At 37.7% G+C, this 18,411-nt stretch overlaps 1 protein-coding gene across 5 annotated transcripts in view; it reads left to right on the forward strand.

Annotated features, from left to right (window-relative positions):
• The window catches only part of LOC6558485 (triple functional domain protein), a 49,747-nt gene extending 31,503 nt beyond the window's left edge, over positions 1–18,244 (forward strand). For 3 of the 5 annotated variants that reach the window (XM_032743316.1, XM_032743317.1, XM_032743318.1), the window contains 11 exons: positions 346–667; positions 1,175–1,232; positions 10,078–10,186; positions 10,333–10,596; positions 16,155–16,220; positions 16,296–16,415; positions 16,491–16,609; positions 16,685–16,795; positions 16,851–17,040; positions 17,103–17,486; positions 17,557–18,244. In XM_032743316.1, the coding sequence (XP_032599207.1) occupies positions 346–667; positions 1,175–1,232; positions 10,078–10,186; positions 10,333–10,596; positions 16,155–16,220; positions 16,296–16,415; positions 16,491–16,609; positions 16,685–16,795; positions 16,851–17,040; positions 17,103–17,486; positions 17,557–17,760 (1,947 nt within the window). In that variant the 3' untranslated portion in view covers positions 17,761–18,244. Of the gene's footprint in view, positions 1–345; positions 668–1,174; positions 1,233–3,765; positions 4,252–9,926; positions 9,990–10,077; positions 10,187–10,332; positions 10,597–16,154; positions 16,221–16,295; positions 16,416–16,490; positions 16,610–16,684; positions 16,796–16,850; positions 17,041–17,102; positions 17,487–17,556 lie in introns of those variants that run through there. The other 2 variants (XM_032743319.1, XM_032743320.2) reach the window with 2 other exon arrangements.
• Positions 18,245–18,411: the final 167 nt, after the last annotated feature.

An 18,411-nucleotide genomic window follows, 5' to 3' on the forward strand; every position in this document is an offset into this window, starting at 1 on the left:
TAATTAGTTTTTGTACGGATTCTATCTTATCCTCATAAACCTTGTAATTGGGGACCTTATACGAGTTCCATATTGAGGATAACGACACACAAGTAAAATATAAAACGCTTTAGTAATTCAGGAATCGGTTCTTTTTTTGTACCATTTCCATTTTCACAAACTGGCTTAAAGTTGAAAACTTAAAGCTATCTTTATTAAACTTGTCATATTTGCAGGCATAATCTATGAAGAACGTAATTTATGTTTCTGCCAGGGTATCACAACTTACCCAACCGACAAATATATATTCTCTTTTTTTATTATTTTGTCTATTCTCATCGACGTTGCTCTTGTTTCTCTTTGCAGTTGGGCAATCAGGAGGCCACCTGGGTTGTGGCCGACTATATAGCCAGTGCGGGCAGCAACGAGCTGAGCGTTAGCAAGGGCCAGCAGGTTGAGATTATTGAGTTGCCCACAGCCAGTGAGCCGGACTTTTGTTTGGTGCGCCTAAATCCGCAGCATGACGATTCCGCCGTACAAGAGGGCCTGGTGCCTGTGGCAGTGCTCAAACCGCCGCCAGGTGCCCACAAGCAAGGTTCGTCCTCGGCCAGCACCGGAGGAGCAGCAGCTGGCGCAACAACAGCAACAACACCCTCACAAAAGCCAAACGACAGCATGCAGGATCAAGGTGAGCATAGGGGTGAATAACAAAGCAGAAAAAAAATGTCCTTAAATTTAAGAAATTCGCCAACTCACCTTTATTATTCAGAGAGTATATTTCTAAAAATCGGTGGTTGTCTTTATTTAATTTCAGGGTACATTTTTTATAGATTTTTTGTTGTTTATATATTATTATAGTTACAGTAGACTTTACGACAATTTGAACTAATCAAACATAAAAGTCGAGCCAGTAATTTTCAATATTTTACTTTTGAATTTTAGAAATAATATTTTCTAGTTTCCAAAAAAGCATTTTTCATCAATATTTCTATAAAATGCAGATAAATACATTAGTTTTGAGATTATCGATTTAGCAAGCCTTTCTAACTTTTATAAATTCGTTTTCTTATGTTTAGAAACTATTTCCAGTGGTTTTCTAAAATTTATAAATATTTTTCTCAGTGCAGGGATAAAGAAAAACTCAATTACTCTAAATATTTATAATTTATTTATATTTATATTGCTGCTGTTTCAGGCAATCGCAGCAAGGCGGATGCATTATCCTCTTCTACAAAGCGACGCGGATTTAGCGGGTAAGTTTCACTAAAAAAAAAAGAGAAACCTTTAAGCGTTTTAATATGCAAAGTGATGGTTCTCTGTGTGTGTGTGTGTGTGTGAGTGCGGGTGTGTGTGTGATTGTCAAATGTCAAAAGGCTCGCAAGTTAGCCAACTTGGCAAGTTGACTGTCTCTCAAGCCTTTTGGGTCACGTCACACTGAACTGAGCTGAGCTGAAATGCGTGACACTTTAAGTGAGTGTTGCATAATTAATATACCAAAAGAGTGATAAACAAGTTGTTAAGGCTTTAAGCCAAGACATTTACGACACTCTGAATGGCAGTTTGTGGAACAAGGCCATCACTGAATGATTTGAATTATTTAGAGAAATGAAGATAAATAGTTTGCTTGCATATTAACATTATTATTGCTCAAGTGCTGGAAACGCTTCCTTAAATATTTATTTGGTTTTAGTCGACGAGCTCTTCTCCTTTGAGGCATTCCATTAAAGTTGAGAAGCTGCTCTTAAATACTCATTCAGAAGTTTCTATTTAACAAGATTTGCACAGCTGAACAAAATTGCAATTCATTGTAGGCTTCCTCAAGGCTTAGAGCCCTTTTGTATGCAGCCAAGTTTGTTAACAACATTCTGATGGTGTTTGAGTTTTGTCTAAACTTCATTGCCAGCCATTGTAATCCAACTGCAATGCTGTACAACAAATGTTTTCTTGTTGTTGTCGTTGTTGCTTATAGTCACTTTTCCACTGGTTTCATAACTGCTGCTTTAGTGGAAATATAGCTCCGGCCAAGTTTATCAGTTTGGCCGGTAACAAAATCGCTATCAGGCATCAAGTTGATTGTCTCATGTTGGTCAACGGAATAAAAACCAATTGAAAAGAGCATGTCATAAAATTTATCAGTGTTTTCTCTGTCTCTTTCTCTTTCCCAGTCTCAATAGGTTTCTTCACTGCGGTTTTACTATTGTTGTCCACTAAACTGATAAGTAGTTGACGCATTCTACGTCATTTGCGCAAAGTATAAAGTTCTCTGTAATGTACATGGCAATATAACGTATAAGAGTATATAGTAAATCTGAAGTGATTTATCATGCACTTGACTTGGCTACTGCACATTTCACTTGTCTCCGTTCCTCTCTTCGGGCTCATGCGTCATATTGTGGCAAGTTGAATATTCAGCTTTAGGAGAGAATTCACTCTGCAATTATCTCAAATATAGTTCAAGCTCTATTAAAATTTACAACTTACTTAAGGACTTATGATGGAATTATAATGTTGCTTTCAAGCTAAGGTATATATATATATATACTCGTATATATGCATATATTATCAGATCTTTATATTCAACGGGTTGAGTTTCTGTTTGTTGCCAATCTGATGCCTTCAGCAAAATGTCAGATAAATACCAAGTTTCTTCGACTTATTGCTTTTTTGCATATGAAACTTGAAGTTGATTGGGATTTTGCTAAAGGCATTGGATAAGTGGGAGCTGACAGAATAGGACCATTATACCATTTAGCTGCCATAGGAACAATAAATCGGGTGACGAATTTTGAATGACATCTATTAATTTGCTTAAGATTAGACATTTCACCTTTTCTGATCAATTATCATTTATAATATTCAGTTAAGACAGCCACACCTGAAGCAGCTATCATAAAAAAAATATTTGTTTAAATTGAACATTTTTTTTTAACATTTGTTTATAGCAAAAAAAGTAATTAATATTCAGCTATAAATAAAATTTGCTTAAAACGTACAAAAACCTAATAATTCGAAGGTCTACAAGGGTATGTAAACTTCGGCCTGAGATAAGCATTCTTTATTCTTTTGATTCCACTCAAACAAGAATGTTCGTTAAATATCCCAGTATTTAATTGCTATATACTAACATTTTTCGTCTGGTGTATAATCGCGTGTCAAGCGCGAGCAATAAAGATATAAACCTATTACACTGAACAGCTCGAAAACACAACAACAACAACGACAATAATCATAACAACAACACGTAAAGCTCGTCAAGCAGAGTAAACAAAATAAGAATTGTTTTGAGCATACCCTATATACATATATATATATATTTATATATACATAATATACAATATAAATCCACTTTAATTGCTACTAGATGATTAGTAATTAAAGTGGATTTAAATTGCAGATTATGCAAATATAAACATCGATTCAACTATAAATATTTCTATATATTTCACATTAAGCAAAGGTTACTTCTCTTTTTAATCTCCACTGTTGTGTACAGGGTATCTGTTAGTTGTGTACTTACTCACGTCACTTGTTTCATTTTTGTTTGTTATTTTATGAGCGCGAATTCGCTCAACTGTTGCTCACAGTTGGCATTTATCTATTCTTGGTTACTCTTTGTGTGTTTTTGAGTACTCTTTTTTTTTTTTTTGAAGCAGCAACTGTTTCTGGAGGGTTGTGTCATTGTGTGTACGTGTGTGAGAGTGTATGTGAGTTGTGTGTGTGTTGTGTTTCTCCAGAAAGCGAGAGCTGTTTTATAGAACTTGGCAAGTTTTTTGGTTCGCTCAGTCGATTGTCAAACGCCGGAACGTAACGTAACGTATACGCAGCGTGGAACGTTGCTAGCTTTGTTCGCTGAAAGCGACGTCTTAAAGATATTGTGTATTTGTTAGAACAGTGCCGTTGTAGCTTATCAGCCATGTGTAATAACAACAACAACAACAACAATATCACCGAATTAGATAAGCAAAGCCGTAACGGTGTGCAGTTTACCCGTGCCAGTGAAATCCCCCCCAAAAATGATGATAATCATTATGCTGATCATGATAATAACAATACAATTGTGAATGCGAAACAAATGAAACGCTATTCGGTGCTAAGTCCGCGACCCAAACACAAGCAGCAGCCGCAACTCGTAAAATCCATATCGCTGAACATCACATCATCAAATCATTCACATAATCCAAAGCAGCAGGGATTTGCCTGCTTCTGCTGCTGTCCCGAGAATCCTCAGACGACCACGACGCCCAGCGATGTCGTCGAGCATATGAAACCCTGGTAAATCTATATAAATTGCCTAGTGTATTTTACAGTTGTGTAAGAGTCTGGAAAAGACAATAGGCTGCAATGGGATCGATGTCCTCAGGATTATTTTATTTAATCGATCACTTTTCCATTTAGCTAAAATTTGATTTTCGATTCCTCTTTGAATTTTGCAAGAGCTAGAGTCTAAGATGATATTTATGTTCTTGTATTGCATACTTAACCACATTTTACTGTTTGGATACCTGCCTACGACAAATCTTTTAAGAGGTCTTGAATCTATTTTATTATCGAAACATCTTTTTGAAATTGTGTGAAGATTGGAAATTAAGCGCAAATGTTATTCAAGAATACATTTTTCGAAATCGAAACTGGATCCACAGCTTTCTTGATTGACATTTGGAACCGAAGCCGAAATTGAATATTATTTTAAAATGAATAATATATGAAAAACCCAAAACATTGCTCTCAAAATAAGATGATTAATAATAATATTATTATCATCATACATCGATAAATCATCCAAACAAAATTAGCATGAACTTTAATGAAATAATTCGCTAAAAAAGTGGAACTAATCCAGAAACCTATGCATCTCCTTGACACTCTACTGCACCGGATACCCTGCTGATTGCAAATAGGAGTTATTATACAGGGTATCTGATGGTTTTACGTTTTGGACAAGAGCTCTCTTGCTGCCGGCACTTTTACTTCTGCACAATGAGCAGCCCTTGTTTGCTTTTATTTGTTTACTATAATCCAAATAGTGCGATTGCCCTCACGTTCAATTAGTTACATGTGTAGTTGACCCCCTTACCCCTTCCTCTCCCTGGTCATAAGTCGAGTGGTTAGTTTCATTTGCAACAACAACAACGACAATTACAACAATAGCAACAACTTATGCGCAATCAAACCCAACAACGAAAACGTTTCCGTCGCTCGTCGGCTATCAGCTTCAAATTTTTTGATTTTCTTTTTGTTTTTTTTGGCTGTGTTTTTGTTTGTGCAACATTATCCATTATCCAGCGTAAACGTCTTGGCGGCAGATTCGTTTTGTCGGTCCAAAATTCGTATTTGATTTATTATCATCAGCGTTTGTCATAAATATATATAGCATATAAACATGGACGATATAATGTCTAATCAGACGACTGCTGCTGATGCTGACTTTGGGCACGTTTCGCCCTACACTTGTGCAAATAGATTTCCACAAGTCACAGTTGTGGCAGGCAGCAGCAGCAGCATCCACTTGCCCCCGAAACTGTAACAAGCAAATGTATTTTTAGCACAGTCTATGAGCTCATTAAACATCTCACAAGTGCGGCTTGCTTTCAGCGGCTAATTATTTATTTTATAGGAATGTTGGTTTTGATAAACTTCAATTATTATTCTGTTTTTATTTTTAATTACAAATACGATTTGTTATGCAACAATTAATTGATTATAATTTCTGCTCTTTAGACTTCTCGGCGAATGGGGAAATCATAATTAAACTAATCTGCGATTACTTGAAATGAATATTAATAAAGTAGAGTTCTTCAGACGAGAGTGCTCGACTAGAACATACCCTGAAGCAAACTGTTAAATGTAATATTATGCATTTATATAATGTATATAAAAAGTTATGGAAGTTGGAATTTGAACTTTTATAAAAAAAAAGCATAAGAAATGTTTTAGAAAATCATATTTTCAAGTTTTAATGCAGAATTAATATGGATAAAAAGTACTTAACAACATTTAACATCATTTAGAGATCGGAATTTAAGGAAGACTATATGTTTGTCATTTATTGCTATCGGTAATCGATTGATATCGATAATCACGAAACTTGTCCAGTGCTTATACCTTTTTTTATCCTATTTTAAATGGACTAGGGTATTTAAATGATTCCCAAGGTGCTGCAATCGATTTGCATACAGTAAAAACTATGCAAGCACGCCTGATTTATAGAGATATAAGCTTTTAGAATTACTGGGAACTCCCATTGGCGTGTTCTGGTGCTGTTTCAGCCATCAGCTGTCTGTCGGAAACCGGCTTAGTAATTCCCACAGATGTTTGCGTTAATTGTGTGGAACAGGTGAACCTGTTTGTAACAAAAAAAAAAACAATTGAAATGGAATTGCTACTATTGCATTCGTTTCGCTCTTATGGCATTATTAGTATTATTGTTGCCTACTTGTTTTTGTTTATTTTGAGAAATGTAAAAACAGAAACGCGCCTGACTGTGAATAGTGGGAGAGGAGAGGATCTCAAGTAAACATTTCTCAGTTGCCGCAATCGGATTAGTCAGCATGCAGTGATTGTTCTTCTTTTAGTCATTTTTCTTTAATTGTTATTGTTTTTGTTGTTGTTGTTGTGGTTGCCTCGTTATTTGTTGATAAGCTCGGCTATTGAAGAAGTTGTTATAAGTCTTTACATTAATCATACACGCTGCGGTCTGTTTATGTTTTTTCTGTTTAAGGATACAAATGGCGTCGATTGATTTACATTTCTATTTGTTTTTCGTTGTTTTCATATGTCTAATTATATATATCTCTTGGCTGTCTTTATTTTTGTAATTACACAATTTCGCGTGAAATTGAAATTGACAGTTTGGTCGATAAGCAAACTCGGACAATCTTATCAGCATTATCAGCTCTTAGCTTCGACCGGTGATTAGTGTTATTGTCTGAGTCCAATGAACAAGAACTCATTTTTGTTTCAAGCTTGTTTATTTATTTCGTTTCTTTGGAATTGAAGTAATTTATTCCTATTTTTATTTCGATTGTGGTTTTATATATATTCATTATTTTTATGGCTATCATACAGAATTAAACAGAAGCTCGAAAATTAGCTGTCCATTTTACTTGACCTTTACTCATTCAAAATGGGTTATGCGTATTATTCTAATTTGAAATATAAGTTCTGCTCACCCCTGGCATATCAACTTGAAGAATAAAGGACACAGCTTTAAAAGCAGAGTCTTTCAATTAATATGACATAATCTTGCGCAATTGCAGAATGTATTTAACAGCTGTGTGCAGGGTATATTGTAGTCAGTCGCATTCTAACTTGTTTCAGCCTAATTAAATGCATTTAGTTCACTAATTTATGGATTTATCTAGGACTGTGTCCTGTCGTATCTTGTTGAGGGTACATCCAAAGAGTGCGAGTTTAGTTGTCGCTACTCGCTCGCTTGGACATAAATTATATACAAAATACTTTCAATATTTGCACACTAATTGGGCATTTTCTGTTTTCCTCCTCAGCTGCTCGGCTCGACTGAGCATTGAGCAAAGCCATTTAGCTCTTCTGTTGTTGTTTTTATGGAGAGTCGAAGCCAACTCAGCAACTAAACATGAATATAGATTATTGTCCAGCACAGCGTGGCTTTGTGTGCAAGGTCCTCCAACTGAGGTGAGAGTCTCTGCTCCTCTCTTCTTTGTTCTCTGCTCTGCTCTCCTCTTCTCTTTTCTGCTCTCCTTTTGTCTCAAGCGCTGTGTCAATAAACGCGTTTATTTGTTCCCCGTCGAGGCTTGTGGCAGCCGGCGGGGCGAGGGGAGGTTGAGTAGATAAGCGCGTGCTGCCAATTCCAATGAACTAAATGGACACATTTGCAAGTGTGCAAACACACACACACATTGACACACACACACACACACCACACTTACACTAATACACTCTTTGTTGCATACTTTGGGGCGACCTCATTAATACGCAGACCCCGCCTCAAGTTCACTTCCCTTCACACACACACACACACACGTAAAGCGTATGTGTGTGTGTGTGCCTGTCTGTGTATTAAACGTTGCCTTATTTGCCTAAAACATTACATCAGCGAAATGAATTTTGAACGTGAACGAGCACGTAATAAATTAAATAATATTTCCAAGAACCATCTTTGCTTCCCTCTGTTTTTTCCTTTATTTTTTCCTTTCGTTTTCCTTTTTTTTTCTGTTGTCCATGTCAATGTTTATTTTTACTTTGAATTATGTTACGGCTGCTGCCTGAAAGTTACTCAAGTGACGAAATGCAACTGCAAAAGCGCCGTGTTGCATGCAACATGTTTTTCCTTTTCGCGCTCTAAGCGGATTTACATTTGTCAAATTGTTGAAATACTTGATGAAATGCGTAAGGAGCTTTGAGGCAGCGACTGAATACAGGGTATCTCGAATAGAAAATTTGCGGTTTAATAATTGCCAGGCAACAAAATGTGGCGCTGGCATAGTTATAATTTGTACCACATTCGAAGCGTTACACGCCCAAAATAGTTGAACCTGACTAAAAATAAATCAATTTTGCATGAAACACGGAAAATTCAGGTGTTGCTTTGTGGTTATTTATAATACGTAGCTTGTGGCAGCTGTGAAAATATGACTAAACAATTTAAAGCTTAATAAATGATTTCTGTTTAGGTTGTCTGAGTTTTGTTTTATTGTTTTCGTCCACAAAAATATTAATAATACTATTTATGGGTTTGACTTTCTTATTATCTACTGAACGCCATGAGTTCAAATAGTCTTGGTTCAGCAAATTTACGTTAAAGTACTGAAAATGGTGCTGTTGGCTTGTGCAGATAATTAAATGGCTTTTTTGTGGGTCTGCCAACAGGACAACGACCCCAAGCTTACCAGCATGAAGTCCTTAAGGTGGGCTAAGAACCACTCGGTTGTCGTCATCAACATTCGCCAAATCTGAACCCCAGCAAGCCAACCTTTGGGCTAACGTTAAAAAAGCCGCCAAATTAATGAATGGCAAAGAACTTGGATTGCAGCTTAGCAGTAATTTAGCTGGAGCTGCCCAACCAACGTTTTTCCTACATAGTCCATTAATGCAACAAGGATGTGCTGCTAATATGGCCTTCAGAGGCCTTCCAAAAAGACTGGAATACCCTTTTGTTAGGCGATGTTTGGAGTGTATTTTTTAAGTTAAGTTTTAAGTTTCACCTCAATCAACTAAAAATTCTTATTGTACATGAATATCCAATATTAATATTTCTGTCTGATTAAATTTTGTAATATTCTCACTCGTCTCTCTCTCCATAAAGTATTACACTTTATGTGCATATTGCTTATTGCTCTGCTCGATTTTCAGTTGATTAATGGCTTCATCTTTTTTATGTTCTTGGCGTTTTTGAAAAGCCATCAAATTTACTTTTTTTTGTTTTGGTAACTGACCCATAAACTTGTGCGAGCTGAAAATTAATCAAAATTGGTTTTTATGGCCAATGCCTGTTAAAAATTAAGCGAAGAAACTTGCGACGTTAAAACTGAATAAAAATCATGTTTAAAAACATAAAAGAAAATCACCTTAAAATGTGTCCAATGATTTTCATATTTTTTATTTTGCATCAGATTTTGATAGCAGTGGAAATATGTGAATTAGTTGAGGGGAAACGCCATAAATTGGCTGGCAATGAATGCTCTCTTTCAACGCCTCAGCGCACTGGCCGTGTGCCATGAACTTGGCACCACTGTGCGCGACTAAAACAGAGAGTGAGTGTGTAAGAGAGTGAGAGAGAGAGGGAGAGGGAGAGAGATATTGGGGCTGTGCTGATATGCTGCTGTGCCGTTGGCGACACTAGTCTCATGTCGGCCGCGCAGCTGGACAGCCAAACACAGCCGATTTGCCTTCTACTTGCCTCTACCTCTCTACTCTACTCTAGTTCCTCTTCTTTATCGTTTTACGTTTTGTTCCCTCTTTTAATTGCGTATACGACGCGTGTGTGAAATGGATGAAGTTGTGCACAGCAGCACTTGGATGCACACATTACTGTACTGTAAACAGACTCTGATCAATCAATCAATCGAACCACCTCTGATCGTTATCCTTAACATCCTTTCGTTTCTTTTTTGTTTGCAGGCGCAAATGGCTGCCGCAACCGTTGCGCAAACTCTCGCAGAGCAAGGTGGAGAAATCACCAAATAATGACAAGGCGCTCATGAAGAAGCCCTCGGAGAAGAATCTGAGAGTAAGTTGTGAAATGCGCGCACATTTTCTTGACGAGCGCCTTTCTTTTATATTTTATATTTATAACCAACAAACATGTACTATAAATATACTAATATAGCTATACATATATATATAATATTTATTGCTTGCTCGTTTGGTTTATAGCTAACACAGAAGCACACCGAGGAGCTGGCAGAACAGACGCCGGGCGCCAGCGGCAGCGTTGGCCAATTGCCACCGCATCCACAATTCCCAAATGTGAGCAGCAGCAGCACCAACCAGCAGCTGCAGCAGCAGCATGACTTTGAGCCGGAAGAGGAGGCCGGCTTGGAGCTGCCGCCGCCTATGAAACCCATACAGGAGCCGCATTTGATTGCCAATGGACCGCCCACATTTCCCAAGGATCTCAAGGAGGGCTCAGCCAATATGGTGAGTACATATATACATACATAAGCAAATGTATATACTAATCAAAGTACTACCAGAGACTTATATGACCTTTTGCATCTACCTGTATTTTATGAATGCCAATAATTGAAAGAAATTGCATTTCTCTGCTCTGCTTTTTCTACATCAAATTCAAATCAGAATCAAGTTGTTATCTTTAGATATAGAATGAATCTAGAGCTGCAAGCATGATTAAGATGAGCTTGCTTTTGAAAATCGGTTGAGTTTTGGCAGAGTAATTGCTAAGGGAACTTCTCAGATCCATAAGTGCATTTTGTGGCTAGAATTTTTACTTGAGTTTCGATCGAGAATCGCGTTTTCAAATTTGAATGTAGTGTTAATCTAGAGGTCAAACCATGTTCAAAAATGCCTTGCTTTTCAAAATCGGTTGAGTTTTGGCAGAGTTTTGGCTTAAGGAAGTTTTGATTCATGTCCAAAGAGTTTTTAGTCGAGTTTTCAACTTTATGAAAAAGTAATTGCTTTTTCAAATTTAAATAAATTTCAACTTAAGAAGACGTTTTCAAATGGCTGCCAAAATATGACTCAAACACTTCCGCTCGATTGAGTAGAGCATTTGGACAAGTAAAGCATAATTAAGAGGCAAATGTGGCACAAGGTGCAGCACAGCCAGCAGGCATGCGTACATTGAATTATATATGCTTGAAGCAGCTTCCTTTCCGAGAGAACTAAACTATTTGTTTTAGTTCTACTCAAGGCAAGGCGGGCAAAGCAGTTGTTGATGCTGATTGTTGTTGGTTTTTCTTGGCTGCCATTGTCTGGCTGTATTTGTTTGTTTGTTTTTGGTGGTCGCTCGGCTTGTTTGTTTAAATGCGTATTTCCCACACACAAATCAAAACAGCAGAAGAGCAACCACGTCATTGAGTAGATGATGTGCCGCTCAAGCAATCCGAGCACGAGTTGCTCGGTTTTTTTCTTCTTCTCAATTAGAAAGCATAGCAAATAAAACGAGATCATCAGCAGCAGTTGGGTGGTTGCTGGCTGGGAGGGTGGGCAGTGGGAGGTGGGTCACTCTTTGGGGCAGCCACCTTTCGCCATAAATGCGCCACTTTATTTTGTTTACACACTCAGCGAGAGACAGCTTGAGATGGCGAGAGAAATGGGGGGTGGAGAGTGGACATATGCCTGGCCGAGCGCAAGGCAAGGCAAGGCAACAAAAAAAAAAAAGAAAGAAAACTGAACGGACAGACAGACAGACAGACATACCTAAGATTCTCGACGCCTCCAACAATACCTACGGCAACAACTACAGAAACAAAAACAACACTCGGAATAAACGACGCATAAATTTGGCGCAGTCAAATTAGCTGGCAAAACGGTTTTGTGGGTGGACTGGATTGGTTGCCCGGGATGTTCTCTGATTCAGTTGTATATTGTTTTGAATTGCCGCACTTAACTCTAGTCTGAGACATTCTCTATCTATGTATATATTATTGGCTGCTTTATTAACCGGAAACTGTAGCTGAAGCTGAAAGGCTGCCAGCATTTGTCATGGCAAAACGTTAAGTGTACTTTTTTTTCTCTGAATAATCTTTGGCATAAATCAAGTATACGCAAAGAGCTGACTAGAAAACAATAAGTTGGCGCGTCTTCAGATTATTTCTCAGAAATTTGAATGTGCTCAAAATTTATATGGGATGCAAATGAATGAATGAATCCGCCCACAACTTCCGTCGGCCAATCGTCAACAAGGATTTCTCTAGAAGGTCGACTTTTATTAAGCTGCTTTTTATAGCCTGTCAACTGTGAACCCCTTTGAAAATGGCTAAACTTGTCTTGTTTAACCAAAGTTATGCGCGTCAAACTCAGCTGTTGTGTGTTTCATTTGTGCAACAGCAAATCATCAACAACCAAATTATATCGATTCATTTTTAATCGTTATTCTTTTGCGATCTACAAGGGTATTTTGTCTTCGATGTGCTGCTGTAATTCGGATTATCTGTCAGTCAACTTTGTTAGCCCACACATAAAATTATAAGTGCTTCTGGCTTCTTAATAACTGTGCAATATTAACAACTGGTTGTATCTAAATTTAGGCACACTTGTTGCAGCGCGCCAGGCAATGAGAGTCCCATTGAATCAATGACTTAGCCATTACGACCCACGATTAGCGAGGAAAACTCTCTCTCTCTCTCTCTCTGTCTCTCTTTCGTTCTCTGTTTGGCAGTGATGCCTAAAATGTCGCCATATTGTCTTTAGACGCCATTAACAACAATTGTAATAACTGTTGTGTGTGTCGCTCTCTTCCCATCTCACTCTCTCCCACACACACACATACACTCGCACACTCTATGTGTGTGTGTGTGTGACGCCAATGCGTTGCTGGTGTCGCCACTTGGACGCCCCACGTTGCCTTCATTTCCATCAATAAATTTAATGTCGTCTGCGAATGTTTTTCTTTCTTTTTTTCGGTTGTTTCTGCTTTTTAGCTTTTCCTCTTGTTTTCTATTTTATTACTTATTAGTTGAATTTAATGTAAATTCGCGCGTTTTGCCTTGTTTTGCTTGCCTTCCATATTTCTACATATATTTTAATATTTTTTAATAATTCCATTTTTTTTTTGGGCAGGTATTTGTTTACCTTGCAGGGTGTGAACTATTCACTTAACCCAGTTAGATTCACATAGTATTATTCTGCTATTGTTGGTGTTGTTGTTGTTAACTCTTTTTAACAATTGACAATTGGGGTTTCAGGCCGTTTCGGGCAAAATACTCACCTTTGTTTAGTCGTCGCCCTTTTTTTCTTTATTATTGTTTCTCTATTTGCACAGCCATTAATGCTTGATAGTAATGTCGCTTTTCGCGTCCTTTGTTGTTCTCGTTGTTGTTGTCTTGGTTGACATCAGTCGTTCGTGAAGCCGCCTTGAACAGTTAGCCGCCCACCACCCACCCATTTCCCCATTGAACCCAATTAAAACTGTCTGGCAGGGCATTTGGCCAACTACTTCCATGCCATTAGCAATGCTTAAATTCAGTGCCTGCTGTTATCAGTATGGGTTTCTTTATTTTTTTTTTTCTTTCTGTTTTTTGTTTTTGAAACCACATTATCCAATTAAGGAAATACTTGAATTAATTTGCGCGACCTTCAAGTGCACCACTTGCTTTGCAGTCTAGTTTTATTCCAATGGGAAATCACATAAAAATGGAAATTTATTTTATTTATTTAAGTGGAGTAAAAACAGTCCACAAATTTTAGAAAAAGCTGCACAAAACAGTGGAATTAAAGTTAGAAAATAAGTAAACTATAAAATGCAATCAAATAAAACTGAATCAACCTGTGGGGTAATAAAATGTGCCTACTTAGTGTGTTTTTTAAAAATACCCTAAGTTGACTGGCTTTGATACAGTCTTCAAAATAATATTTAAACACTAAATCTTTTTTAAGCTGACTGAGAGAATATATTCATCAAGATCGATCAACAGTTTCAGTTTAGAAATTAGTAGGGTGTTTGCTAGTCAAGCAGTCTCAATCAGAATTCTGCAGCACACAAATCTAAACTGCACTCACAAGTTGTCTTTAAAGGGTATTTAAAAGTCGTATTCAGCCCATTAATTCTATGCACATTCGCCAAATTTTGTTGTTTTTGATATTGCGGGTGAATTAATGTATTTATTTAAGAATTCATACTTGGGCATGGCCCTCTCACTCTCTCTCTCTCTTTCTACTGTTGCTCGCCGCACACACACGCACTCTCTCTCTCTCTAGTGGTCGCTGCTCTCTTCTGGTGTATTCAATATACAATTATTTGAGCGCTTGTCCCACAAAAGTGGCGACGCGTTGATTGAGAGTTTCTTTGATTGCCGTTGCGGGTGTGCTTAAGTGTGAGTGTGTGTGTGTGTGTCCCGTGTGTGTGTGTGTGTATAGGGGTAGCATCTACGCATATGTAAAATATATAGTCGCAAACTATTTGCGAGCCCTGACAGGTCACACATTCCCACAGAGACAGTCCAGTCAGTCCAGTCAGTTCAGTCAGTCGCATTTAGACACTCAGTTCAATTAGTTCGGTTGGCTTGTGCGTCTTTTGGCGCAGTCATGAGTCTTATTCACTCGCGACATCCTTATAAAGAGTGCAACAACAACAACAATAACAATATCAACAACATTTTAAAATTTAAATTTTATGTCCAAAAAAAAGGTGCTCGATAGGCAAAAAAAAAAGAAAATAAATTAAATTTCGCGTCGAGCCGAGTTCAACAATTTGAACACGTGCCATGAGCTGCTTTCTGCGTTTATTTGTAAGTGCCAGTTAATCGTGCAAGTGCAGTTTACTAAATTAATTAAAATATATAAAATTCAAAATATAAATATGAAATATGAAATAGGCGTCATTTCAGCGCGCTGGTTGCTGGTGACTCGTCTTGTGGCCCAAACGCAAATCTTATCACAAAACAAACAAAGACACAGGGCATGGAACCACAAATTCTTATAATATCTGCACATAGTATATAAACTTAGTTTGTATTAAAAACCACAAAAACAATAACCGTCCAGTTTGTAAAAACAATCAACGAAAGCTGCTTAAACTTGCGACTTTGCCACAATTTGATTTGGCTTATAAATTTGCTGGCTTATTTCTAGCTATTTATGCAACAATACTAACAAAATAATTGCTATTAATTATTATTAAGAACTATGTGTGATTTCTGATTTTTTTGGACTTACGCAAATGATTCAATTGATGCAGAACACTCTCTTACACCTCGATGCGATTTGATTTTTGATTTCTGAATCTTCAGCCAAGTAAATAAATTGCGCGCAACATTTAAAAGACTCATTTTGATGAGTTTACAAATAGAATATTGGAAAAATAGAAATTTGCATGAAATACAACCCAACGTAGCAAAAACAAAGAGCTTGACTAGGTCATACCCTGTAACCAAAGTTTTACCCAAAAGGAGTCTTAATCTGCTTACAGAATGTGATGTGTTGTTTGGTATTTTTCCTGTCATCTTGCTCAACCGATTTAGATACAATGATATATAAACTTGATATGCAAGACCCTATATTCTAAACTTTAGATTTTATTATCTTCAGCTGGATCAAGAGAATATATACTTAATGGGGTGGAAGATACTTCTTTCCGTGTGTTGCATACTTTTGCACAACTTGATTATTCCCCGTCTTAACCCAATTGAAATAAGTGCAAACGTTTATTCGCAATTGTTTCTGCTTGGCAGTAAACACCTGTCAATTCGGTATTTGTATGATGATGATATTTGTTTATAGCATAGAAATTGTGTTGAAATTTGTGTGCGTACCTCTCTGCTTGCAGTCCCTACCTGTAGTCTCTCTCTCTAGTCTATTTGTAGTCTTTTTCTAGTCTGGCATTCGTATTCGTGTCCATGCAAATAGGTGAATTCCGTTTATCTGGTTGTGCCTGCAAAAAGTTGCTCAATTAGTGCACATTCTGTTTTAATTGAGTTTGGACGGCAGCCGGAGAAAGTTGTGCATAATCTATTATAACTATTATAATACTTGACTCATTCTCTCTGTCTCTCTTGCTCTGGGTTGACATGTTGCAGGCCAGCACCGGTAAAATAGACAGCAATCCCTTATCGGAAATTGAACAAATTGTGCAAAAGAGTCGGGTAAGTAAAGCAGCAGCAGCTGCGCTTCTCATAGTTAAACTTAAATGGAGAACTAACTTAATTACCAACGAACAGGAACAACACGAATCCAATAGTCGGCCGGATGGCAGTGCTCCAAGTGAGGCTGGAGGCGAGGACAATGCAGCCACCAACGGATGCGCTGAACTCGGCTTTGTCCAGGGTAACAATGACAAGGTAAGCAGCACAACGAACTAAAGTGAAACGAACTCCAATTAATTTGTGCAAAAACTCTCTCTTTCTCTCGAGCAGAACAAAACAGATACCAGCGATAGCGAAGCGAGCGCCTTAAACAGACGCCAATTGGCGCTGAATGAGCTGGTAATCACAGAGGAGTCCTACGTGCAGGACCTCCAAATGATAGTCAATGGGTAAGTTTTTCTTATATTTTATATTGTGATCGATCAAATTGGACAATGTCAATCTCAACTTGAATTCCCAAACAGTTACATGAAGGAGATCTATAACAAAGAGATACCCAGACCACCGGGTCTGCAGGACGGCAAAATGGATCTGGTATTCAACAATATCAAAGAGATCCACGAGTGGCACAGAGAGTAAGTCAAATATAATATATATAATATTATATATATATAATCTTTGCGATTTCAGTAAATTTCTGAGAGCTCTGCGGCACTGCCAAAGATCGCCAGCGGATCTGGGGCCATTAATCGAGAGTTCGGCCAAAAAGTTCACCATGTACTATTATTTCTGCAGCAACAAACCACTGTCCGAGTATATAGTCAATGAGTATTATGATTATTTCGATCAGATACGCCAGAAACTCGGACATCGCCATGATGTAAGCAATCACACACACACATATATATTTATGTATTATATTAATTATGTTCAATTTGGCAGCTGAGTGCGTTAATTATAACGCCCGTGCAGCGCATTACCAAATACGGTCTCCTCATCAATGAGATCCTGAAACAGACGGAACGCGCTGGTCTCCACAATGAGGTCGCCACTTTAATTGCTGCCTACGAACAAATGAACGATGTGGTCAAGAAGGTCGACGACATGATGATGGTCTTGCGTGGCTTGCAGGACTTTGATGGCGAAATAACCGCACAGGGCAATTTATTGCTGCATGGAACACTGACCTGTGCCATCGATGGGGCCGGACAGAAGCAGCGTGATTGGAAAGTGTTTCTATTCCAGCAGATTATCATCTTTGCGGAAATACAAAAGCTGAAGACACCCTACAGCAATCCCCTCTTCAAATATCGTACGCATATACAGGTGAGTTATATATATAATGATAACTACGATTTCATTTATTTATAATTCTTGTTCTACTCTTGTCCTCTAGCTAAATCACATGCAGCTGAAGGAGCTGAAAGAGGGCGAGTTTAGTTTTCGCATCGAATCAACGGATCCAAATAAGCCAGCAGTTACCATCGACTGTCAGGCGGGATCGGAGAAAGCCAACGAAGAGTGGCTGGGCAAGCTAAAAATGATACTTGAGCAGCAGAGCGATTTGATTACACGTCTCGTAAATCCCCTGAGCAATTGAAACCACAACAAACACACAAAGTGTTGAATTCCAAATGAAAAAAGAAAAAGAAGAAAGAAAATAATATATAACAACTACAATTATACGATGAGAGTAGTTCTATATAGAATATAATAAAACAAAAAATAATATATATATGACATTGCCAGATATTTTGGGGCAGCCCCCCAATACCGAAAATCTGTCAGTCTCTAGTGAGCACTTAGCCTCGCACTTGTTTGTCTGAGCGTCTGTTTCTGTTCGTTTTGCTCACTATCGAACACACACACACACACAACACACACACCAACACGAAACACACACATACTCAAGTCCTAATTTGTATGTAGCTTGTAATTTATTTATTTATCATCAACCGAACCGCGTCTATATTTGTTGTATGTGCCGTCTCTTTATATTCCTCGAGTTTTCCGTGTTACATGAATAGCGAAAGTATTATATGCTCAAGAATATATACAAATATATACATAAATTTATTATATTATGTGTGCATTTCGTAAAATAATGTTCTGCCTTATTTTGAGTAGTTTCTTTTCCTATTTTATTTTTTTTTTCGTTCTTACAAAGCGGCAACCAAGAAAAATAACTCAAGTACTCAGAATCAAAAGCAATACAAGAATACTTAAAAAGAAAAGCAAAGAAAGAAAAAAG

Source organism: Drosophila grimshawi, unplaced genomic scaffold, assembly GCF_018153295.1.
Source record: "Drosophila grimshawi isolate 15287-2541.00 unplaced genomic scaffold, ASM1815329v1 contig_44, whole genome shotgun sequence".
NCBI lineage: Eukaryota > Metazoa > Arthropoda > Insecta > Diptera > Drosophilidae > Drosophila > Drosophila grimshawi.